The sequence below is a fragment of the Lepisosteus oculatus genome, chromosome 29 (assembly GCF_040954835.1).
Source record: "Lepisosteus oculatus isolate fLepOcu1 chromosome 29, fLepOcu1.hap2, whole genome shotgun sequence".
NCBI lineage: Eukaryota > Metazoa > Chordata > Actinopteri > Semionotiformes > Lepisosteidae > Lepisosteus > Lepisosteus oculatus.
In genome coordinates this window covers 8156678-8181256 of record NC_090724.1, presented here as the reverse complement: position 1 = coordinate 8181256, position 24579 = coordinate 8156678, and the positions used below count along the sequence as shown (strand labels likewise).

The following is a 24579-nucleotide window of genomic DNA, read 5'->3' as shown; positions in this document are numbered from 1 at the left end:
ACTTGTTTTTAAAACAAGTCTCCACCCTGCAATAAGAGGCAGAAAGAAGTGAACCTCTTTAATCCTGAGCAGAGAAGACTAACAAAGGCGTCCTATACGAATGTCCGAAATCCTTAATGGCATTGACAAAGTCAATGCTGCTGCCTTCTTCAGTCAACAGGGGTGCACGCACCAGAGCACACTATGTGAAAGTGCACTGAAAACTGAGCAGATGAGGTACTTTACACAAAGGATTGTGGGAGTATGCAACATACTGCTGAGCTGCGCTGTCGAAATAAGATACCCCGCATCCTTTCAGGAAAGCTGGATCAATTAAATTAGTTTCTGACTAGCGGTCAAATGGCCTCCTCTTGCTTGTGTAGTTCGGAGTCGGTGACGTCATCGCCCTCCCTGGTCTCCTTTAGCTCATGCGGCTGGCTCCCTGTGGCCGGAGACCCGGGTTCGCGCCCCAGGTGCTGCGGGACGAAACGAGCCCGAGCCCACGCGGAACCGCGACGGTCACCCCTTGCAGCTTTATGTTCTTATCATCCCCCCTATAAACCAGAAACCCATAACATTTCTCTCCACTGCAAGGGGACTCCAACCACTGATCTTGTGGAGCTCCTATTCAGTGTTTCAGGTCACAGTAAACCTGTTCTTTAAAAATTAGGAACGCCCATCTGTTGAATTAAGGGAACTCCAGTCCATAAGGACCGAAGGGGTTTCAGAGTGTTGCCCTAAATGAATTCTACATTGATCAGCAATTTAAGGGATCAATACAGAGATATGGCTTACTGAAGCTTCATAATCTTCTACAATGGGGCTTCAACATCTGTGGTGACCCCTCCGCTCTAAGGCAAAAATATCCTTATACACAGATGAGAACTACACTAGAATTTTAACCCCTACCGTGAAAAGCAATCAAGCTCCTGTTTTGCGTTGAAAATCAAGTGCGCAAGATTTTGTTTATTTCCTGGAAATGTCTCCAGTCCAGACACCAAAAGACATTGTACTCCCTTGAAACGGCATGGGGGAAGAGCTACAAACCTTTCACTATCCAGCTCCAAGACGGCACCAAACAGCAAAGCAGGAACTAAAAGTCTACATCTCATACCTGACCACAGCCAATTAGAGTGGTATCCATAATTGAAAAGATTTTATTTGGCTAACTGAAAAATAGACGATACCTGCAGACTCCCACCAATTAAACTCTGTGGGGTGACTGACCACACATCTTAAGATCAGATCACTTTATTGACCATATACAATTTCTTGCATTAGGAATATGTCTTTTAACATACCCCAGCTTGCTCTCCATGAGACACACAGACGGGGAGAGAAGCTGGGGGTCAGAGCGCAGGGTCAGCCATTTATACAGCACCCCTGGAGCAGCTGGGGTGAAGGGCCTTGCTTAGGGGCCCAACGGAGTAGGATTCCTCTGCCGGCCACAGGATTTGAACCGGCAACCTTCCAGCCACAGGCGCAGATCCTGAGCCACCTCTCTGGTGCAAATATTAACCAATAACCGTTTGCCAGAATTTAAAATGTATTGCTTTTTTCAGATTTCAGACCCGCACAAGTTTCTCCAATCCGGGTGTCTCCTGGAACGGGGTGTAGGATGATTCCGACTCAAGGGACTGCCTGACCCCACAGATGTGCCCTCCGTTCATTAATCTGCACCCTTTGGGGGGAGCAATGGAAACCGACTGCCTGGCAAAAGGAACTGCCAGGAAGATTCCACGACTCCAGGTTGCATCATTGTAAAATCGCATGCAAAGTTAATTACAAAACCATTATTTTCTCTAAGCATTTTAAGTGGAACTGCTGGACATCTCATGCTCAAGCAGAGAAAAGAAACTGTGTAAACCCCGTACTCCAACAAACTAAACGCCGTACACACGGTTGCAGATGACCCACTGAAAAGTGCCAGCTCTGTAAAAGCCGGCTCTCAAGCACTAAGGCGACGCATCACCGCTACAGAGAGCCGCCACACATCTACCTTGACTGTGAGCCTCGGGAGGAGACAAAACTCCGAGGGGAAGACAAAGTGGAAACTGGTATATTTAAGCATCTGGGACATTGCCCAACACGCACAAATTCCATTTCAGAGCAGGAAGCGCAGCAGACAACCTGAACGGGAGTCACATTTTTAGGTTTTAGTCCTGGAATAAAAATCCGTTCCTTCTCCTTCAGTCTGCTGGAAGGACCTCTCCCCTCAGGCACTGACTGTCCCAGTCGCCTGCTGCGCTCAATTTAAAAAGAAAAAAAGCTATGTAATATGATAATTGATCATTAACTCAAGTACAGGCGAGGGACTGATAATCCTGCCTGCACTTTATCCCATTTCAGAGTAACAATGTAAGTTTAAAGTGGTAATAAGGGAACTACGGATAACAGGCAAACATTTCTTTTAATCAATTCTCCCTCATACTTCGCCACCTCGGGCTCTTAGTTTCGATCCAAATTACAGTGGTGACTCTCTTGAATGCCACACTTGTCTTCTGCCAGGCCCAAGGCCTATTCATAGAGTAGAAGGTATACGAAGGGAAGACTGTTTTTTCAGTCACCTCTGTTAAATGTGTTCTTATTCGTCTCTATCAAAAACAAAACAATCTAAAGACAAAGACCAGGCTGCAGAATAAAGTAATCCACGGCGATTTTTTACATACATAACAGGTATGACTAACACACAATACCGCTTCCTCACAGTAAGACTCAAGTCTTTCAAACTGGAGGGAATAAGACACACAACTTGTACTTTCCCCACTAAATAAATGACTGCCATTTTCTCAGAAAATCTAAACGATGTACTAACCTGACAAAAAATAAGGTGCCAATAACTGGACAGTACTTTCACTACTCTAAAGTTCAGAAAGGGTCACTCAATGGGCTAGCACGATCACTAGAGTAGTGACCTCCTATGCCTTCCCCCCCCTTTTGTGATAATCCCCCCACGTCTGCCAGGCTTGCTTTCACAGGGATCTGCCTCAACATGATCAGCTCCCCATGTGAGACTCTGACCTTTAACCTCTCAGGGCTCCACACTACAGGGCAGAATCCACAGGGGCTGAGTTGAAAGTTCACTGGTCTCCCAAGATAAGATCATGCTTCTCTTTGCAGAAAATGCTTTTTTTTTTTTACAGATTATATTCAAAGCCTTCTAATGGGGAAAAAAGCAGCATTGAAAACGCATTCAGTTCTGGAAGTTCTCAGGGCATGTGGTTTAAAGGCAACTGGCAAGGAAGACGAAAAGGGAGCAGGGAACAGAGATTTCTTTGCAGTTTAGCAATGCAACGGGCAAATGAGTACCTACAATTCCAGTCAAATGAAAGACATAATGATCTATACAATACATCTGAAAATGCACAAAGCCAAGGGGTTAAACCCTTGACTGTTCTGGCATTTTTCACGAAAGGCCAAAACCACTTGTGAGAGAGAAATCAGAGTATAACCAGCAACGTGATTGAGTAAACTGTTCTACCCTAATTTGAATCAGCAACCATAAGTCATCTCAGCAGCAACCTATTAACCTGCACTTGGGGTGGGAAGGAGGAGCAGAGGAATTTGTACATGCACTCTTCTGGCACGTCCACAGCCCATCCAACTCACAATCACGCAAGCCGCAAGATACAGAGCATGACTGGAAGATTAGCGTCTGTCTGCGACGTCACTGCAAGCTCACAGGTGCCCAGGTGAACTCTTCTGCCAACATCAGCTACTGTGCAGTAGGCAATAGCCTACTGGGCACCGCTGTCTGGGAAATCCCAGTCCCACTACAGCTGAGTACTGATACAGCCCTGTTCTGAACCTGTGACAGCTGCACTAGAGGCTTCAGCCTACAATCAGGGGAAATGCCGTTTCTGGTTAAGCCCGTTGGGATCTGAGCTTATTTAAAAGATGTTGGTAGCTCACAAGGCACCTGTAGAGCTGACCAGATGTGCAAAGAACAGAACCTCTCTCACCCCCGTCCTCCTCTACAAACACAAACACGCAGAAGTTGAAGGGGTGACTCAGCCCACGCCCATGTGTCAGTTGGCTGTGGAGAGGGCCGATATGTGCCACACGAAATTACAACGATACAGCCTGTACTCCTGCACAGACCCACCACCACGGATGGCACAGATCATTCAGCCTACGAGCTGAAACCCTGGCATTTCGGTGCCCGTCTAGCACAGGAGAACCACGACTCATCACTAACGTACATCGCTGCCAAGTGTTGAAATCCTCTCTTATCGGCGCCAAGCAGAAAAAAAAAAACATTCACCATCAGCCCATTTGACAACAGTTTAATCTCTCGACATGCTGTAAGGACCGCCTGCTCCATTCAACAGAATCTTCCCCCAATGATCACAATGTACAAAAGGCATGTGTTCTATATTAAGGAAATTTTTATACAGCCAAGTGTTCGTTATTTCCCTTAACGGAAGGTTACATACAATTTTGATTACTGTACTTGTAATCCTTAATGCCGAGTTGATGTAGGGGGAACTATGATATACACTTCTGTATCGAGGCACAAGTTTTTGACAATGTGTCAAAGATTTGATTCAATATGATCCGTGCAGTGAATAGCTGTACACTATGTGTAGGGGCACATCAAGAGGGGAATGCTTCATAAGAAGAACAGGATGACATTTTCAAAACGAGTACAACTTGTACTGTTCCACAATTCACAAACAAATCAATGAACGGCATGCAGCTACGCATAGCTTAGTGTTACTCAATCCATGATGCACAGCACAAACCATGTAGGTGAAACAACACGTGTATGCCCCCAGACTTGGCCCTGGGTGGCCTGTACGATAAAGCTTAACAAAACCTGACACAGAAAAAACCTTTCATTACTGCCCACTAGGAAACAGGAAAAAACACCCCTTGGTTTCGGATGGTTAACAACTTCATGATGGAGACCAGTTTATGGAAGAGTCTATCCCACGTTTCTTTTACTTAAGACATGTCATGGGCAAGTAAAAAAAAAACAACAACCCATTAAAATCAAGAGGTTCTGCTTTCTTATTTATACAAAATTGTGCATTTGTCCATTAAAATGGGATTCTGTAGGGACTCTATTGAGAGACTAAACAGCAGAATGTTTGTTTTTCACACCATGCCCCATTATCTTATTTTGAAAGTATGAAGTCTGTGCCTCCTGATAAATTTCTGGCCCAGGACTTGAATCAAAGATCAGCCAGCTCGCTGAGCAGCTGAAGCCTTGTGTTTTTAGGCATTTATGGATCTTGGGATACATCTAGAAATCCCTTCGAACACTGCCATAATCAGGTGCACAACATAACTACTTTTTTTTTTGCTTATCCTAGATCTGTGGGACCAAGCAGAGCTGGATATAAGGCCCACACCTCACAACCGCCTTCCTTCTTCCCCAGCTTCTCAAACTTTTTCCAGAAAGCAGCTCAGGTCAGTCATGAAGCCTTTATAAAGATAATGACCCCACCCCAGCAACGCCTGAAGCAAGCAACTGTACAGAACACGGCTATATTCCGGTTTTACCTCGGCGAGGCCCAAACCACACTAATGCACCAAGCAGTTAAAATGACGCGTCTCCGAGATGGGGCACAGGAGGAAGTGGTGGGGATTGTCAAGAAAGAATGCTGGGACAATCCACCCAAAGACAGACTTCCTGGCACCTCTGCCTTGAAGAGGAAGAATTTGAAAGAGAAGAGACTCACTGGATACTCTCTTCAACTGGAAGGATTCAGACGGGTCCCCAGCACAACTGGAACCTGTCTGAGGAAACTCACTGCAGCGGAGTATCACCCGGCTGGACCTGAGCCAGCCCCTCTTCCAAAACTACAGAAACGCTTCACCCTTTTTGGCAGGATGCATCATGTTTATATATCACGAATAACAACAGCATGCAAAGGTGAGACCAAGTCAAACCAAGTGAGACATTAACATCTTAAATTCATTGCATTTGCTCCACGCTGAACAATGTCTTATCTCCCACACGGGTAAGAATACTTTTGTCTGCGTTCATTTCTCCTGGGGGGGGTGGGGGGCACAGGAATCAGATGCCAGAGGGAGGTCAGGTATGCATGTATGTGTTTGCGTTTCAGGCCACTTTCCAAACAATGACGGCGCAAGCTGGAAATTGTCTCTGACAGCCGCGTAAGAGGTCTGAGAAATGACATCACGAAAGTGAAAAGTTTGGCTTCCAAAGGAAAACTTCATTGTGTGCGTGTATGTGCGTGTTGGGGGGGTGAGTTAACTTAAAAATCCTGAAGAAACAGGCCTTTCTGGCAGCCTAACCGCAAGCAACACAGCACTGCTGCTACAGAACGCCTCTCCAACCCCGAGGGCAATGCGATTCGTGTCGTCTTATTCTCCTCTAATCCAGCCCACCGACCGAGCCGTCCTCGACATGTACTCCTCTGTATAACCTGTCTGATGGTCTGACTACACACACACACACGAATCGTCAGCCTGCGGTCGGGCGTACAGAAAAAACACACACAAACTACAAGCCACTTCCTGGCGCTGTTTATCTGGCTGCGGGGGGGATCGTCAACTTGTTGCTACATCTTACACAGAAGTCATAAAAGGAACGCGGTGGAAAACGTTTTTGTTGTTGTTGTTGTTTTTGGTGGTGGTGGTGGGGGGGTTATCGTTGTTTTGGCGGAGCTACTTGATCAGTAAAGCCCTCGGTCATTTTGCCCGGAAGTCTCAAGCGATAAACTGGTTTGGCGTTGGGAGACAGGAGCCCAGTAATTACGACACCGAGGACGAGCGTCTCCGACAGAAGTTGGACTGAAAGACTGCAACAGCCGAACGGCCGTTGTCGAGACGCCCGAGCTATAAAGTTAGTTTTCACCTCTACTTGGGACCGCAAGCAGCGCCTACAAGTACAGCACAAGTCGGAACAGTTCGTCCTGAGCGCTCAAGTCTCCCCCCCCTCCCCGCACCCACCGTCGGGCAGTAACAACCACCCCCCCATCCCACCGTCTCAACTAAAACTGCACCACCTTTCCGACTCGAGGGACGTTCATTCGCGGATCTCAAACACCGGACAAAAGCGGAGGGGGGAAAAAAAAGATTGTTTTTTTTTCCCCCCTGGCTGTAGGAGTCATTTCTTCCTACAGTCGACCAGCCAGCCGTGCGCGGCGGCGGCGGCGGCGGCGGCTCGACACCCCGGAGAGACGCATCTCCCCCTCGCCCGCAGCCCCGCGGCTCGGGCCTCCTGGAGAGGCGGATGGGCTCCGGTGCGGCACCGCCGACCCGCTCCTCACCCCGCAGAGCCCCACAGACCCCACGGCAGCAGCAGCCGCGTTAGGAGACACAGGCTTCTCCCCCCTGCCTAGCGCAGCACACCAAGTCTGAAGGCGAAGTCCGGAGGACGGGCGGACCCAAATCCCCCCTTACCTTGCTGCTCTGATAGCCCTCGAAGGCTTTTAAGGCGCTGTCAGTGAGCTTAACGTGAAAGACGGAGACGTTGCTGCCGTTGCTCACTCTTCCACAGGACAGCCCGTAGCACTGGTCCTCCTTCAGCGCCGCCATCTTGCTACCATTTCCAACACGCTCACGCGCCGCCGTAAAGCGCAACAGACCGCCCTCCTCCCTCGAGCTCATTCAATATTCATGAGGCGTCAGAGAGCGCGGGGGGCGGGGCATCCGGATATAACCGCTCGCCGCCGTCTACCGCCGCCCCCCTTAAGAACAATTCAACAGGCGTGCGCCTACTCCAGCCTTTTCCTTATGTGCGGGGCAGGAGGACAGGCCAGCTCGTCCGCGTCACGTAGTTATCTGTGCGCCCGTGCACAACCACCAGCGCCACAGGCTGCCGTCATTAATTATTAATAACCTGGGGCGAAATATGAGGATACTCCTCTCGCCTCAGTACGCGAGAGCTCCCAGGGAACACGAATGAGTGGGAATGGGGGGGTGGGGACCTTCAGTAAACACGACGCAGCCGAATTGCGTCAAGATCACGTCATTACTTGTCAAAAGTCCACGAGGCAGGAATTGCCGGCGACCGCAGCTGGCCGACGCTGAGACACTGATTCGTGCGTTTTTAACTGTAAAGTCTCCAGTGTTACGTCTAGATTCTATTAAAGCACACAGACGTCAACGACCGGCTCTTTAAATTCAGCACATGACCCGCCAAACCTACTGTGTGAACTCTCCTCTCAAGTCTTTATGTTTGAATAATGGTGTTGAGGGTGCTGTAGAGTAACTGGGAAGCCCTGGGCTCATTTCCCACAGGGCACAGCTACTGGGACCTGTACTCTTGCAGAGACTATTTAATCACACCTTTGGTGTGCTTTGCACTTGCACTTCATGAAACCCTTGACAAACCTTGTAACCCCCACCCCCTTCTAAGGGCAGCTGTTACACAAAACCATCTTGTCTCTAAAGGGAATAGGAAAGCACTGGATTTTGTCTGGCTGTGGCTCTGCACAGGCCTGGGTGTTAAGACAGCGGACCCCAGCCCGGCCCGGCTCCCGGTTACCGGGCTGCTGCGGCGTCGGCTCTTTCTCCGAGAACACTGAAGATGTTTTTAGTTTCAACACGTAGAGAAAGCATCAGTTTCGAAGTCGAATGCATAACCTTCCCAGGGCCCAGTCTGGCTGGCAAGATCACTGATCAGGTGGTCACAACTGCGAATTCCCGGCGTCTCCCTTTTCTCTTTTCCCTCCGCTGCTCTCCGGCCGGGATTCCGCAGCAACAGGGGCCTGAGCTCCTGTGTTCGGCGTTTCAGCCAAGCGGCAGGAAGGGATCAGAGTTCGGAATGTAAAGAAGAAGGGACCTGCCCTGCTCCCACACTCCCGGTCTTAAAATTTTACGACCTTGGAGTGGATGGCGAGAGGATGATTTTAAAAACGCCCCCATTCCCTGAATTATGAGCTCCCTCCTGTACCGAGGACAGAGAGGTGCCCTGGACCCCCTCAGAGAAGGAGGGGAGGAGGGGGGACAAGTAAAAATGGTCCTGACCACTTTACAAGCTGTTTACAAGCTGTTCTGGGTTCTGGGTGTTCATCTTCACCAAGCGGGGCTGCACACTGGTGGGGGTGGAGGGGATCCCCATTACCTGTATAGCGCTCTGTGAGTGGAGTGTCCAGAAAAGCACTATGTAAGTGTAAGCAATTATTATTATCTCTTAACATTTTCTTGCAAGCCCCTCCTTGCAATACACAGCTATGGATGCTGTGGCAGGAGGATGTGAGTTTCAGGAGTGCACAAAGCCCATAATTCAATTATAAGGCAGCTGCAGGAAATGTGTTGCTTAAAGAGCATTAATCATCTCATCTACAGATCCAGCCAACCCACCTAAAGATCCCAGAATTATATTTTTGAGTTTCCAAGCACAGGAGCCTCTAATGCCTATAAGCAATTGTTCTTTTACCATATTCTGGCTTCAGACTTTGCAAGTGTGCCAGAGACATAATAATATAATAATTGCTTACACTTATATAGCGCTTTTCTGGACACTCCACTCAAAAGCGCTTTCCAGGTGATGGGGATCCCCTCCACACCCACCAGTGTGCAGCCCCACCTGGATGATGCGACGGCAGCCATAGTGCGCCAGAACACTCACCACACACCAGCTCTCAGTGGGGAGGAGAGCAGAGTGATGAAGCCAGTTGAGAGATGGGGATTATTAGGAGGTAGTGGCCAGGGGGAAATTTGGCCAGGACACCGGGGTAACACCCCTACTCTTCTCGAGAAACGCCCTGGGATTTTTAATGACCACAGAGAGTCAGGACCTCGGTTTTACATCTCATCCAAAGGACGGCGCCTGTTTACAGTATAGTGTCCCCGTCACTATACTGGGGCATTAGGACCCACACGGACTGCAGGGTGAGCGCCCCCTGCTGGCCCCACTAACACCTCTTCCAGGAGCAACCTTGGCTTTTCCCAGGAGGTCTCCCAATTGAAATTGATCAACCTATAGCTGAAAAACTGTTTAGCCAATGAAATCCAAATGCTGCAGGTATGATTAACCAGGACAACACAATTTCAATACTGTCTAGAGTTTCTTCTTCTCTGACTATAAAGCTCAAAGTGAGAGGACCTAATGTGAAAATTGCAACTATTACCATGGTTGTTTGCTAACCTGTCAGGGATATTATATTCCCTACCGGTGCAGCAAGACTTTTTTGTAGCACTTTTAATATAGAAATACTTGAAGCAGTATTTGCAGTTTAGTTTTTGAAACGGCTCCCAGTAGCCTCCATGGCCATAAAAACAAAAGCCAAAAGAATTATAACGATGGATTAATTCACATTACTGAAGACTCAATTAAGTCCTTATAACCGACATCCATTTCATAAATTGTCCCTTTCACATTGCTACCCTGTCATATTTCAAAAACAACAGAACGCACCTGGAAGTCCTGAAAAAACGCTTGCGGTTACAGTTATCACTTGTTCTTCTGCAGCTTTTTTAAAGTGCTTACAATTTCACAAATTCTGTGTGTTTTTAGACACCAGGTTTCTAAACACTCGACAAAGTGTATGTCTGCCCGCTGCTATCTTTCCTGTCTCTTTCTAAACGGGATGGCGGTCAACCCAGTATGAGAAAATGTTCCCTAAAACCATCAGTAAAAGAAAATCAGTAGATCAGCATGGGACCCCGTTTCTTAGAGGTTCAGTTCATGAATGAGGGGCAGGTCTCTTTGCCTGGAGGTGAAAGGGAGGCTGTCTGGTGCCAGCACTGCCTGTGCTTGAGGTTACCTCCTTCCAGCCTGGTGCCGACAGCATGAGAGAGATCGGACCGGATTGGCTCATCCACTCGAGCCCCAGGTGAGCGAGAGCTCAGACCGCTGTCACCTCGACCGACGGTGATCTTCGGAAAGCAGCGAAGCAGATGTCACCAAACGGAGAAGCTCCACACGCCTCCGACACGCAAACTTTGGAAACGATGTCTATTCAGTGAAAACCACTCACAGACAGAGTTCACATCATTCATGTATGTTTCAAAAGTTCCAGGTGGCGGATATTTGCATGTTGGAAAGTCCTGACGAACGTGCAGGGTACCACCGAGACATGTTATGGAAAGCAGAGGTGTGACATGAACTGCCCCCCCCCAAAAAAACAACACACATCAACAAGCTCCATTTACAGGAATCAAAAACCAGTATGTTTATAACCAAACTTGCTCCATGTTATCCCCAGCTGGTCACTCAAAGAATGGCACATCTACCAAACCTTTAGTGTCTCATTTTGGCTAAGATCTAAGATTAAGTTTGCATCCAAGAAAGCTGAACAAAAGTACAACATGGTGCAGCTCTTCCCGTGCCACTCAGACCTTCCATCAATATAACCTGTGCAAGGAAGAACAAGACTGAACAGACCGGACAACCATCGAAAACAAAAAGAGAAAGAACCACAGAAAATACAGAGTGAAGTTTAAAATCCTCCCTCCAGGTACTACACGTAGAAAACAAAGGAGACATTAAGTATCAGAAGCCGACGATGTAGCTGGAATGCTAAGTAATCGAAAGAGAACCGATTTGTACTTTGGTCAGTTTTGCTCAATTATCACTTTACTTAAGAAAATTAAATAAGCACCACACATAAGAAGCAGCTATACATTTTGGAGACCTGGAATATGTTCTGCATATATACACTTTTTAACGGTCATCACTGCTCATACATCTATTTCTTTAAACTTTTTTTTCCCCACACAGCTTATGATCTGGTTTGCCTGTGACACACTGAGGAGAGGAGAACAGCAAAGAGGAGAAATCAGTCTTTTGCATCCCACCTCTCTAACAAAGAGGAATATTGTACCATCAATCCTAGTGGCTTTTGCAGAGAAGGCGGAGAGGGTGCAGCAGTGCCAAGTCCTCAGCTGCAGAATCTCTGTTATTTTTGGGGGCCGGAGGGGGGTGGGAGTGCACCTCAATCCGTTTAATTTCTGGCTGCGATGACCACAGACAAGGCCACGCCTCCTATGGCAACAGCCGTGGCGCCGAACAGCCATTTCCAGTTAATGCTCTGGGGAAGGAAAAAGAAACGGAAGAGATTTGCAAGAGTTTGCCGATAAAAAAAAAACACAAACATCTCCACACCTGGATGTTCGGGGCTGCTGCTCAGCTGTCCCGGTTGTTATGGATACAGCCAGTTCATTAGAATTTCTTAGTTCAAAATCCAGGGATCAGGTGCTGAATTAAAGGCTCAGTCTGCAACGGTTTCTTGTATATTGCAAGACAAATCTTTGCTGCCTGCCCCCAGGGACTGAAGAGCTGCTCTGCAAGTACCATCAACTCTCAAGTCCCCCAGATTGGTGCCCCTGCATTGGAAACCGAAGGGGCAAAAACTGGAATCTCTTGAAAGTCCAGCAGACCACCCTGCTGCCCACATTTTTCATGCCGCTCTGAAGTACTGATCTGATCTGGGCCCCCACCGACTGGACGGTGCAAATCGGGGCCAAGCTTAAGACGAGTTAAGAATTCGGGGTCACCCCACTGCTGTCGTCGTTCTCCTGCTCACCCATGGGGATTTGGCAGCAGGTTTCTGCACGGCGGCGTTCGTGGGATTTCCCAGCATCTTCTTGTACAGGGCCTGCTCCACCCCCTTCTGCTCCGAGTGCCTCTTCACGATCTTGGACAGCTCCGCGTGGATAGTCTGGGGGGGAGGAGACGCGGGCGCAGGGGGTCAGGAGGTGGGTTTCACTGCTGTGCACTCGTACAGGAACACGCAGAGGACCAGACCACTGGCTCACTGGGTAGACCAGGGGTCGCAGCGCCGCCAGTGGGAATTAATTCACACCAAAGGCTGCTGTCTCGTTACAAGACAAGATCATGCCACTTCCTTTAGATTAGCTGTACGGCAGTATGAGAATACTCACGAGGAGTAATGCCAGATCATTTAGAAAAGTCATTGCTTCTTTTCAATGTTTCAGAAACGGAGGTATGGGGGGTATGGAGTCAGCCGCACACACCTACTGAGCATGTGCGAAAGTAACACCAGGAGAGGGGCGTGGTAGTAATAATAATAATAATAATAATAATAATAATAATAATAATAAAATAATAATAATAATTGCTTATAATAATAATAATAATAATAATAATAATAATAATAATTGCTTACACTTATATAGCGCTTTTCTGGACACTCCACTCAAAGCACTTTACACTTAATGGGGATCCCCTCCACCACCGCCAATGTGCAGCATCCACAGTGGTCATGGCCATCTGGGGTCAGGTGCACCAGTGGAAAAGGGGCACTTACAGCGCTGGCATGGGCACCATGTAAGCTGGCAGCGCCCCTCTCAATACATGCAACCAGATAATGACTAAGGGCAGGTCAGACTGTAGCGGCACTGCTTGTTTCTTTTCCCCCCAGCTGCTGTTAACTCTGGGAGAAAATCCTCCTCACAGGCAGGAGATCAGGACTCAACTGCGGCTATTTTCTTGCAGTGTGTAAATCAATTAACATAAGCTTGTTTGCAGCATGCGTAACAAACGGCGGCGTGGCATAAAAACATCCGTCACGTATCAAACAATGAACAGGTGCATAGTCTTTCTTTGCTGCATTAAGAATGTGACCAATAATGACTAAGAATGACATACCTGCCCTTAACCTACTGTAATGTGCACTCTCGACACCTTTTCACTTTTACAACTGCACTGTAGGAATGTTCAGCTGGGCTGAAAAACTGGTAATTAAACCATCTGTTATTGTAAGATCCCAACTGTGCAGCATGACCACAGCTTCTTGGAAGCTGTATTAAACACCTTAGCAACACCAATAAAAGTCTCAGATGCACAAATGCCAAGTAAAACATCACCACCCTGTGCTCAGGCAGAGACGGGTCAGATGCAGACCAGGCCCTGTGAAACAGTACCGTGGTCCCAGCTTGTTTACACAGGGAACCTCACAGCCCCCCTCGCATAAGTAGTGGAGTAACAGCTTGTGCAATGTGACACGTGTGCCAGGGGACAGCCTATTTTGAGCAACAACAAGAAATCGGATCCGGCTGAGCGTGCAGGCTGGGTTTCATGACCTTCCGTCAAACTTCACTGGCGCCACCTGGTGGACATTTTAAAGAACTGCACACCAACCTATTGAGTGTTATTTCCCTACACATTTCACCCCGTAGCTGACATCGGATTATGCAGAAACAAGAAAGTGAAGATATTAAGCCATACTTCATTACATATATTCACTGAACATGATTAATTTGATCCACTTGGCTTAGAGATCCCACTGTGGTATTCCTGAGAAAATACCACAGTGGCGGAGCAGTGGTTCTGTGGCTCAGGATCTGCGCCTGTGGCTGGAAGGTTGCTGGTTCAAATCCCACAGCTGGCAGAGGAATCCTACTCAATTGGGCCCCTGAGCAAGGCCCTTAACCCCAACTGTTCCAGGGGCACCGTATAAATGGCTGACCCTGCGCTCTGACCCCCAGCTTCTCTCCCTGTCTGTGTGTCTTATGGAGAGCAAGCTGCAGTCTGTGAAAAGACAAATTCCTAATGCAAGAAACTGGCCAATAAAGTGATCTTACCTTATAAAACTATCTTAACCTGATAGCTTCACTCCGGGCTGCAGTACTAACGATCAAATGACCCTGTGATTGCCCAGTGACCTATCCACGAGCTCATCATTGTATCCTCAGTCTGCTAAACATTACAAGTGCAGTCTGCTGAGCCATCTGCCATCAGTGCGGGTTTAACCTAAGAGACTCAGATGCGAGTCAGCTCCCTATTTTTCCGGTATCAGAAATACAGTAAAGGGGTTGAATTGTTACGAATCTGCAAATGCAAAACGGTGACACAAAACTGCACACGAGGCGTGGGTGGGTTTCTAGAGCCGGAGAGGTCATGCCGGCCCTTGGAGATGTCACCTGCAGCACTGATCTCTCACAACCCCCTCCCAGAGAGCACGCGCCACCCAGCAGGGGGCAGTACCTTGTTGGTGGGCTCCAGCTTCAGCGCTCTCTTCAGAATCCTGATGGCTTCAGCGTACTCTCCTTGCAGAGCCAGGACCTGGAGACGCGGCCGGAGAGGAGGAGACGATTCCAGACCCAGGAAAAAGGAGTGTTGAGAGGTTTGCAAAAGACACAAGAAGAACCCCCCCACAGACACACAGACACACAGACACACAGACACACAGACACACAGACACACAGACACACAGACACACAGACACACAGACACACAGACACACAGACACACAGACACACAGACACACAGACACAACCCCATGGTCACACCAGACCCCTGCTGGACAACACCAGCGATGGCTGGAGAACCCCCATACAGGTCCCAAGGGAGAACCACCCCCCAGGTCCACCCAAAGAGCAGGTAAACAGACAGAGACCCTCCACTGGGGAGGTCACAGGTGGGACAGGGGCTTTCACCTGACTCCTTCAGCGAGATCAGCTTTTCAAGCCCTGTAAAAGCCGCTGGACCCACTGCGTGGGGGATGTCTGGGTGGCGGCTGGGGGCTCGCGGCTCGTTCGCCTGACCGCTGGCACACAGCGGGGGCCCCGCTGCGGATTCTGGGATACCGGGCCGCCCCGTCCGGCCCCTCACGCCCCCCTCACCTTGCCTTTCCTGAAGAGGGCCTTGATGTTGTCCGGCTGGTGCGCCAGGACGGACACGCAGGAGCGCAGGGCCGCCTCGTGGTGCTCCAGCTTCAGCTGCGCCGCCGCCATGTTGTTCAGGCACTTGACCTTCACGTCCAGCAGCTCCTCCTCCTCCTGCGCGGTGATGCCCACTGCCGCACAAGCACAGCGGCGCCGGTCACACACACGCCTGCCCGCAGCGGCACGGAGCTCACGGCCCCCGTCGCCCCGCGGACACGCTGCTACTCACTGCCAGCAGCTACTTTGCTCTACAATCACTTACAATAGAAAACGCTCATTCGATGGGCCACACACAGAAGCCATATTGCCAATTTTGTGAGTGGAAATGATGTACCCTAAGGAAGCGCGTTGCTGCCATTAAAGAAAATAAATATTTCATATACTGTATATATTCCAGTCCGCTCCCCACGCACCAGCTCTCAGTGGGGAGGAGAGCAGAGTGATGAATCCAGTTCAGAGATGGGGATTATTAGGAGGCCATGATTGGTAAAGGCCAATGGGAAATTTGGCCAGGACACCAGGGTAACAGCCCTACTCTTTTCGAGAAACAACCTTGGAATATTTAATGACCACAGAGAGTCAGGACCTCGGTTTTAAGTCTCATCGGAAGGACGGCGTCTTTTTACAGTACAGTGTCCCCGTCACTATACTGGGGCATTAGGACCCACACAGACCGCAGGGTGAGCGCCCCCTGCTGGCCCCACTAACACATCTTCCAGCAGCAGCCTTAGCTTTCCCAGGAGTCTCCCCTCCAGGTACTGACCAGGCTCCGGGAGTGAGCTGGAGGGTGACAGAGCTACAGTACGACGATCGTGCTGCAGCACGATTTTCACATCAAGTACACAAGAACGTACTTCCTCGGAATCCCAAGACAGCACATGATTTTTCCCCCTCGATGGCAGCAACGCCCCTCCGTACGTCCCCCGAGAGAAAAGCTCCGAACCCCGCGAGCCGCCCGGAGCGCCGGCGCACCTCCGGAGCCGGATTCCGTGATCTGCAGCGCGATGCCGTAGGAGTTGACGGCGAAGACGTAGTCCCCGCGCTGGTAGCAGGCGTTGCCGCGCGCCCGCTTGCGGTCCGCCAGGGCGATCTTCTCGCGGGGGGGGAGCAGCTCCAGGTCGGGCGCGTCGCTGGCCTCCAGCAGCTGCACCTCCAGGCTCAGTGCGGCGGCCGGGGGCACGGCCGGGTCACTCGCGCTGCGGGGGGAGGGGGGGTCACACACCAGCCAGACCACAGCCATTCACCTGCTTGTGCACTGGAGCTCCGGGAAGCTGAGAGGATCCGGTCTCCTTCCCACTTTAATCCAGAATTTGCCATTTCCAATTCCCCTCCCGCACCCGCCAAAGCCATTCAGTGCTCAAGTCCGGAAGGCCCTGTTCTTGAACATTTCCATTACGGAAGCATTCCTGGGAAAAAGCTCCTGGAGAAGGAACCCTATCTCCAGGTCACACTTGCCTGGGTCTTTACAGGCTACAACTCCACCGTCATGACCCAGTGACCAGCTGAAGTCATTCGATCAGCTCACAAAACCCTGCAGAACCTACCCATTTCCTTCAAAGTTTCACTTACTTTCCTAAGGTCCCATAAGCGTACTTCGCGTCTGAATAGATCAGGGCCTTCTCTTCCAGCTCCATGAGCTGCACTGCCAGGTCCAGCGCCTGCGGAATGAGAACAGCAAGGCGGTGAGTGTCATGAGTTCGTGCACAGAGCCGCCTGTCTGACTTGGGCATGCCACAGGGCAGATTACACAGGCGCTCACAGCGAGGGCGAGATCTTCCTTTTTCGTGGCAAATCCTTCTTTTGTGTTTGTGGTATTAAAGGGAAACTGCAGTCCCAATTTCTCAGACTGGTTATTAAATTTCGGCAACACATTAAATTCATCGACGGTGTCGCAAAATGTGACGCGTCCTGAGTGAAGCTCACAATCGGGAAATCTGGGAAAGTCCTGCAGGACGTCATGGTGTCACAAACCCCAGGTCTCCCTACGGGGGAGAGTGAAAGTCCCCAAGAACTGTGACGTGAAGCGCAATTGATGATTAATGGAATGACTGATGTACGAGTGAACAAACACAGGTGGCGCAACAGACATTTCATCACAAAGATATTGCAACGAGATCTGCAGGCAAAGTTAACGAGCAGCATTTGTTGGCAAAACTGTCCCGAAGTCAAGAGAAATATTCAGCTGGATTAAAAGAGGTGTATTCACAAGCCTGCTGGTTTACAATGAAACAGGGCTGCTTCTCGTCACCCTAGGTTTTGTTGCCTCGTTCTGAATCACAGAACATGGCGCTGCGCATACCTGGAAATTACGTCCATTTTGTTATAAGTTACTGTGTACATTTTACTTTCATTGTGGTTTGAAGTGCCCTCACGAATGCCAATTCTTTCTAACCCTGAAATATCAAAATAGCACGGCAGTTCCTTTTAAGCGTGAGGAAAAACATTCGGGTCCCATTCTTTCCTGGGGGCAAATTCTCTGACCGCAATGAAAGGGTCAGACAGAAAACACGCTCACTGGAAAGAAAGGACCCTGAAATGCTCTTTCGGAGGTGCAGCTCAGGAAGCAAGCGGACACGAGGCCAGCCGCCCCCCCACCCCCCCACCTGGATGACGTCGCCGTCTCCGAGCGTGAAATCCAGGCTGGGCTCCTCCTGCACCAGGGAGCCATCCTGCAGCGAGGCCTTCAGCCGGACCCTCACTGTCTGGCCCTTCCTGGGCCGGCTGTCCGGGCCCCTGCCAGCCGCCAGCACCTTCTTCCTCAGCTGCCCGTTCCCTGCGGAGAGAGCGCGGGAAGAAGGTCAGTCCCCGGAACACAGGAAGGGAAGGGGAGAAGGAAGAGGTGCTGGACCGAGGGATGATCAGAATGAAAAGCAGACACGCCCCCCACCAAAGCTCACTCATCCATCCATTTTCTAACCACTTCATCCAACGCAGGGAGCCAGAGCCTATCCCAGCAAGCAGCGGGCACAAGGCAGGGTACACCCTGGACGGGACGCCAGGCCATCAAAGGGCGCACACACACACTCACACCAGGGCCAATTTTCCCAGAAGCCAACTAACCCACCAGTATGTCTTTAGACGGTGGGAGGACACCGGAGCCAAAACCTCTTACATCCAAGGAAAAACAGGGATCCACCCTCCTCTGGATGAAATACTGAAGTTGGTTATAAAGGAAAAGCATGAAAATGAGGTAACAGAACATCACCATTCCCTTCGACCAGCAGCTCTGTCACCCCGCAGCTCCCAGCTGGCAGCCCTGGCCAGTACCTGGAGGGGAGACTCCTGGGAAAGCTAAGGCTGCTGCTGGAAGAGGTGTTAGTGGGGCCAGCAGGGGGCGCTCACCCTGCGGTCTGTGTGGAGCCTAACGCCCCAGTACAGTAGGACACTATACAGCAAAAAGGTGCCGTCCTTTGGATGAGACGTAAAACTGAGGTCCTGACTCTCTGTGGTCATTAAAAATCCCAGAGTGTTTCTCGAAAAGAGTAGGGGTGTTACCCCGGCATCCTGACCAAATTTCCCATTGGCCTTTACCCTTATTGGCCTTCTAATAATCCCCATCTCTGAACTGGCTTCATGACTCTGCTCTCCTCCCCACTGAGAGCTGGTGTGTGGGGAGCAGACTGGTGCATCATCCAGGTGGGGGTACACCCTGGTGGGTGTGGAGGGGATCCCCGTTACCTGTACAGAGCTTTGAGTGGAGTGTCCAGAAGAGCTGTATAAGTGTGAGGAAATATTATTATTATTATTTTTATTACCCAAGACATCCAGCCACTCCTCTCCCTCCGAGGAGTGCTCAGCCGCAGGGCTCTGCTCACTCCCAGTCCCGTCCTCCCCTTCCTTCCGAACAGCCGCCTTCTTCCCTGCAGCGGTGTCTTCCAGAGGAGGAAGATCCCCATCATCATCATCGTCCTCCTCCTCCTCGTCATTCAGCATCTCGAAGTCCTCGCCGCCGTCCAGCAGGGAGGTGCGCCGCCGCCGGCCCGGAGACTCGGCCCCGCCGCCGGCCGCCTCCTGCGCGTCCCCCACGGCCGCCATATCTGCGCTTCAGAGCACGTTGAACTGGGGAGAGGCAAAATAACACTGACCACCCAAAACAGACACCACCCGGAGACACGAAACCCATCGACTGCAGCCCCCAGATGACCCGACCTCCCAGTCACGTCCTCCCTAAGAGTTAGGTACCTGCTCCGTGAATGCTGTAGTTAAATCGCCCTGTTGAATAAAAGCAAGTAACGTTGCTAATAGAGCCAGGAGCGACGGACGTGTCTGCGAAGGCCCTTTTGGATCGGCTGCGAAATCGCAAACGTAATACAAAACACGGATCTACCCGCCTACCCCTCTCTCCCCCCGCCCGGCGGTGCAACCTGTTGTACGATCTGATCCCGTCTCGGGCTGTGAGATCCACATCCAGGTGGTGTCGGGATGCGTTTCGCACTCAGACCATTTATCGATCAACAAGAAAAGTCGTTTTGGGGGGGGATCTGCTGCGGATTTATTCGACCAGAACACAGCCTATAGGAAACAGAGCAGTTGCTGCTCATCCTCATCTGGGCAAGCGGGTTGTGATATAATCTAATCGAACATCTGAAGTCCAAATTAATAATCTTGCGATCGCCGCTGTAGAGGACCCACCGCCAGATAAGAAAAATAAATCGAGTTACCCACACATTTTCTCAGCGGAACCAAAACAAAGTTTAAATGACTGACGCAAACATTTTAACGCTGCAAACGGGAGCAGAAACGTCATGGAAGTCTGAAATATGAAACGAATACAACTAGTACACTTCCTAGCCGGCCCTAAACCACACGTGGGACAAGTGCCTAAACTGAACACACAGGAGTGCATCAGCTGCGCTTCAAGATACGGAGACGAAGTTTTTTTTAAAATAAAAGCGACTTTATCGCGTCATTTGGCCTGAGGTGATAGGTGATGAGTACGCGTCAGGGCAAAGTGTAAAGCTCCAAGCTGCAGTTTCTCTCACACGCGTCGCAAGAGTTTCTCCTAGTCAGAATAGGGTCGTTAGCAAAGCGAACCGTCCTTACCTTGCAACGTTATGAATTCATACAACGCCGTGACGCCATCAAAATTAAGCTTTCATATTTCTTCCTGGTCACCTTGGACCTTGGTCGCCAAGCAATCGCAGAACACTTTAACCCCGCCCATCGCACGATTCTATTGGCTTCTACTCCTCACTCCATTTTACTATTGGTCTGTTCCGCTGTCACTCATTTTCAGACCATAGAGTTCAGTCATCCGGGCACAGATGGTCCCGCCGCTAGTCTCTCCGGAAGTAGAGGCGGTTCCCTCTCGCGCACTCGTAGAGATGAACAGAGATTAGAGTGACGCGTGATCCTCCCGTGTAAATTACAGCGCCATCTTAGTGGGGTGAAAATGAAAGCAATTACGCTTCGATTCTTGCAGTCATAACACAACTCTGTCATTGCATGGTTTGAAATCTTCTTAAAAGTTGGTGGAATATATTCATGAAATGACTTTTCCTATGAAGCTGTTATGATACGGATGCAATGTTCTCTTTAGACGCAGTCTGGTTTTATTCTATTGAAACTGCACTCCAACACTGGATAATGTTTTTTGTAATATTTAAACAAATGCTTTTTTACTTCAAAACCCTATTATGCAGAATGAGAAACGGATTCTCTCGTATACATAAAGAACTTAGAGAGAATTGGAGTTTTAATCATAATTATAAATAACAAATAATTGTTGTTGTTAATAATAATTAATAATAATAATAATAATAATAATAGTTGCTTACACTTATATAGGGCTTTTCTGGACACTCCACTCAAAGCGCTTTACATGATGGATGATGGATGATGCAACAGCAGCCATAGTGCGCCAGAACACTCCCCACACACCAGCTCTCAGTGGGGAGGAGAGCAGAGTGATGGAGCCAGTTCAGAGATGGGGATTATTAGGAGGCCATGATGGGTAAAGGCCAATGGGAAAGTGGCCAGGACGCCTGGGTTACACCCCTACTCTTTTTGAGAAACCTCTGGACCAGTCAGGACCTCGGTTTTACGTCTCAGCCAAAGGACAGTGCCTTGTTTTATAGTATAATGTCCCTGTCACTATACTGGGGCATTAGGACCAGACCTCAGGGTGAGAGCCCCCTACATATGAGATCCCAGGCACACTCTGAACCAAAGAGCTCCTTGTTCCGGCCCTCAACTTTACCCTGATTTATGCAAGTAGGAGTGGATACGAATTCCTGTACCATTTACGGAGCCCTTAACATGAGCTGTGAAAGGTCTGAGTTTTGCCGAAGTCAATCCAGCCCAAAATATATGTTATCCACCAAACCTAAAAGGTTTGAATTATAGGCAGTTACCATTGAGGTTGAGAACTGATCGAGAGACCTATTGACCCGAGCTTTGATCAAGAGTGATGTCTGATATAGAGTGACAATCTCTCCAGGTTCCGGAAGTCTGCACTCCACCAGGTTTTTTAGGTAATTTAATAATCCCCAATGAGTTAAGAGCTGAAAACATTGGGAATGAAGACCAGTTGAGGGAACAACAGATTCCAATTAAGTGGTCAAGAGTCCAGAGTGGAATAGCGATCAGAAGACCCGACAGCCCTCCAGCAGAAGGTGTGAATATTGTCCAGGTGATACAGACAGTCTTTCCCCCACAGGTAACACACGAGGAGAATTCCTCAGATGAGCTCCTCCTCAACCACCACAGTGCAGAAGAAGCAGATTCCTGGGGAGGGCAGCTCAGACTCTGTCTCTGCCAAAGACCGCTCCACAAGTTAAGGTGATACAGGTGAGAGGAAGAGAAGATATTGTTCCAGGTAAGTGTTCTATCCATCATTCAGAGAAAACTGCTTAATCTTGGTAAAGATCACAGCAATATGGAGCACCAGGCAGGGCCCCACCCTGGATAGGAGGCCAGTGCATCGCAGTGCACACAGGCACAATGTATACACACCAGCTGTTTTTACTAGCTCAGCCTTGTGAGGTAAAATGAACCGGGAGCTCTGGGAGGAAAGCCACGGGCATGTGGAGTGAAGATGCAGACTCCACACAGAAGGCTCCTTCTGTTCAGAGTGGAACCCAGGACCCAGCACTGTGAGACAGCTGTTTTAGCAACCAAGCCACTCTTGCTGCTCTCTTGGATAGCCAGCAGCCATATCACCCTGCAACTCACAACTGGCAACCCACTGAAGCTAAGCAGGTGTGAACCTGGTCAGTACCTGGAGAGGAGACTCCTGGGAAAGCTGAGGCTGCTGCTGGAAGAGGAGTTAGTGGGGCCAGTAGGGGGCGCTCACCCTGCGGTCCATGTGGGTCCTAATGCCCCAGTATAGTGATGGGGACACTATACTGTAAACAGGTGCTGTCCTTCGGATGAGACGTAAAACCGAGGTCCTGACTCTCTGTGGTCATTAAAAATCCCAGGACGTTTCTCCAAAAGAGTAGGGGTGTTACCTCAGTGTCCTGGCCAAATTCCCCATTGGCCTTACCAATCATGGCCTCCTAATAATCCCCATCTCTGAACTGGCTTCATCACTCTGCTCTCCTCCCCACTGATAGCTGATGTGTGGTGAGCGTTCTGGCGCACTATGGCTGCTGTCGCATCATCCAGGTGGGGCTGCACATTGGTGGTGGTGGAGGGGATCCCCATTACCTGTAAAACGCTTTGAGTGGAGTGTCCAGAAAAAGCTCTATATAAGTGTAAGCAATAATAATAATAATAATAATAATAATAGTAATAATAATAATTATTATTATTATCACCTGGACTCTTTGTTAGAGACATGATGTACTCTGACCAGCCAGGGCCCACAGTGCTCAGCCCTCAGCTACACCCACTGCAATGCGCACGATTGTGTGCTTTCACTTTGGTTGAATCACAACAGCCGTGGAGATGGGTTTAAGGAGCACTACACAGATAAGAGTGCACACCCAGCATTGCTGCAGTTGGAGAATCAGAGACATTGAAGCCCTGCAGCCTAGGAAATGGAATTGAATTGCTATTGTCAGGTTGAGGCTGCACTTCAATCAAACAGCCCCTGAGAGCCTCGATACAGCAGGTGGTTTAGGTTTCCTGAAGTCTTCAACAGATCGGTGTTACCCGTTTCCTCTGGCCTTAATGTGACTAAGAAGACCCAACGCACTGCAGTCCTCCTGGGCCAGACTCAAATCCCCTGGGCCCAAGGCTTCTTCCTGAACTCTCCTGAGGTGTTCACATGTAGATCCTGACTGGCATCTGGGAGTTCTGCACGGACAGCTCAGGGTAGGTCAAGCCAGGGAGGGGAGGTGCGTGCCATGATGTGAGCCAAGCATCAGCTAATGTCGGCCTCAGTGCCAACTCATTGAATGGAGGCACGCACTTTTCTGCAGACTGTCCCGTGCGTGAGTGCAGTTGTGAAAGACGAGGAACGGACGTTTACCCAAGGCCCCGCGGGGCTGATCTCAGCCGCTTTTAAATGCAGCAGAGGCCCTTGCAAACGGTAAGAGCCGCAGAAGGCTGTAAGTCAGAAAGATGCAAAAAGCATCACAACATGATCTCAACCACACCTGTGCCTTGCGGCCCGCTGTAGGACTTCACCTGCACCGGAAGCTAAAAAACATAAACCTCACTCAGAGCAGAGCACCGCCATTGGCAAAACATGCGATCAGAGTTTTAGTTTCTTATGTATTTTGGTCTCTCTTCCTCTCCTCCCCCTGCCTAAGTTAATCTGGATCCAGGAGGCTCTAGCAAGCACCCATCAAATGGACCTATTAGTTCTGCAACAATCTCGCATTACGGATTCCCTCCCAAAAACCAGGAGGAGCTGCACATTCCTGCCCTTCCGCCATGCAAAAGAGGAAGCTCGGGATGAGCTGTGTTTTTGTGTAATTGGGGCTGTTGTGTGCACCAGGTTGATCGGCACAGAATGCTAAGTGGCTCCCTCATCTATCTGCGTTTTCCCAGCGGGGCAGGTCGCTGCAGGCTGTGCATATCAAGGTTGGCTGGCTCTGTGCACAGCCTGAGTGGTTAACAAGCCCCGGTATTAGTGTCAACTTGCTAAATTGTATGTAA

General features: G+C 49.6%; 2 protein-coding genes across 4 annotated transcripts in view; both read right to left on the bottom strand.

Moving 5' to 3' along the window:
• The window catches only part of ell (elongation factor RNA polymerase II), a 52569-nt gene extending 44822 nt beyond the window's left edge, over positions 1-7747 (bottom strand). The window contains exon 1 of the mRNA XM_069186154.1: positions 7357-7747. Within this exon, the coding sequence (XP_069042255.1) occupies positions 7357-7563 (207 nt within the window). The 5' untranslated portion in view covers positions 7564-7747. The remainder of the gene's footprint in view (positions 1-7356) is intronic.
• A 3303-nt stretch (positions 7748-11050) lies between these two features.
• On the bottom strand, positions 11051-20685 carry fkbp8 (FKBP prolyl isomerase 8). Of its 3 annotated transcripts, none has more exons than XM_069186151.1 (9): positions 20575-20685; positions 19287-19590; positions 18135-18304; positions 17101-17189; positions 16504-16727; positions 15490-15662; positions 14852-14929; positions 12429-12563; positions 11051-11933 (listed from the first exon to the last, which is right to left on the bottom strand). In XM_069186151.1, the coding sequence occupies exons 2-9, from the start codon at positions 19564-19566 to the stop codon at positions 11847-11849; spliced, it is 1236 nt and encodes a 411-aa protein (XP_069042252.1). In that variant the 5' UTR covers positions 19567-19590; positions 20575-20685; the 3' UTR covers positions 11051-11846. The 3 variants fall into 3 exon arrangements, with proteins under 3 accessions (XP_069042252.1, XP_069042254.1, XP_069042253.1); XM_069186153.1 differs by lacking the exon at positions 20575-20685 and adding an exon at positions 19896-20390; XM_069186152.1 differs by lacking the exon at positions 20575-20685 and adding an exon at positions 19714-19824.
• Between the last annotated feature and the right edge of the window lie 3894 nt (positions 20686-24579).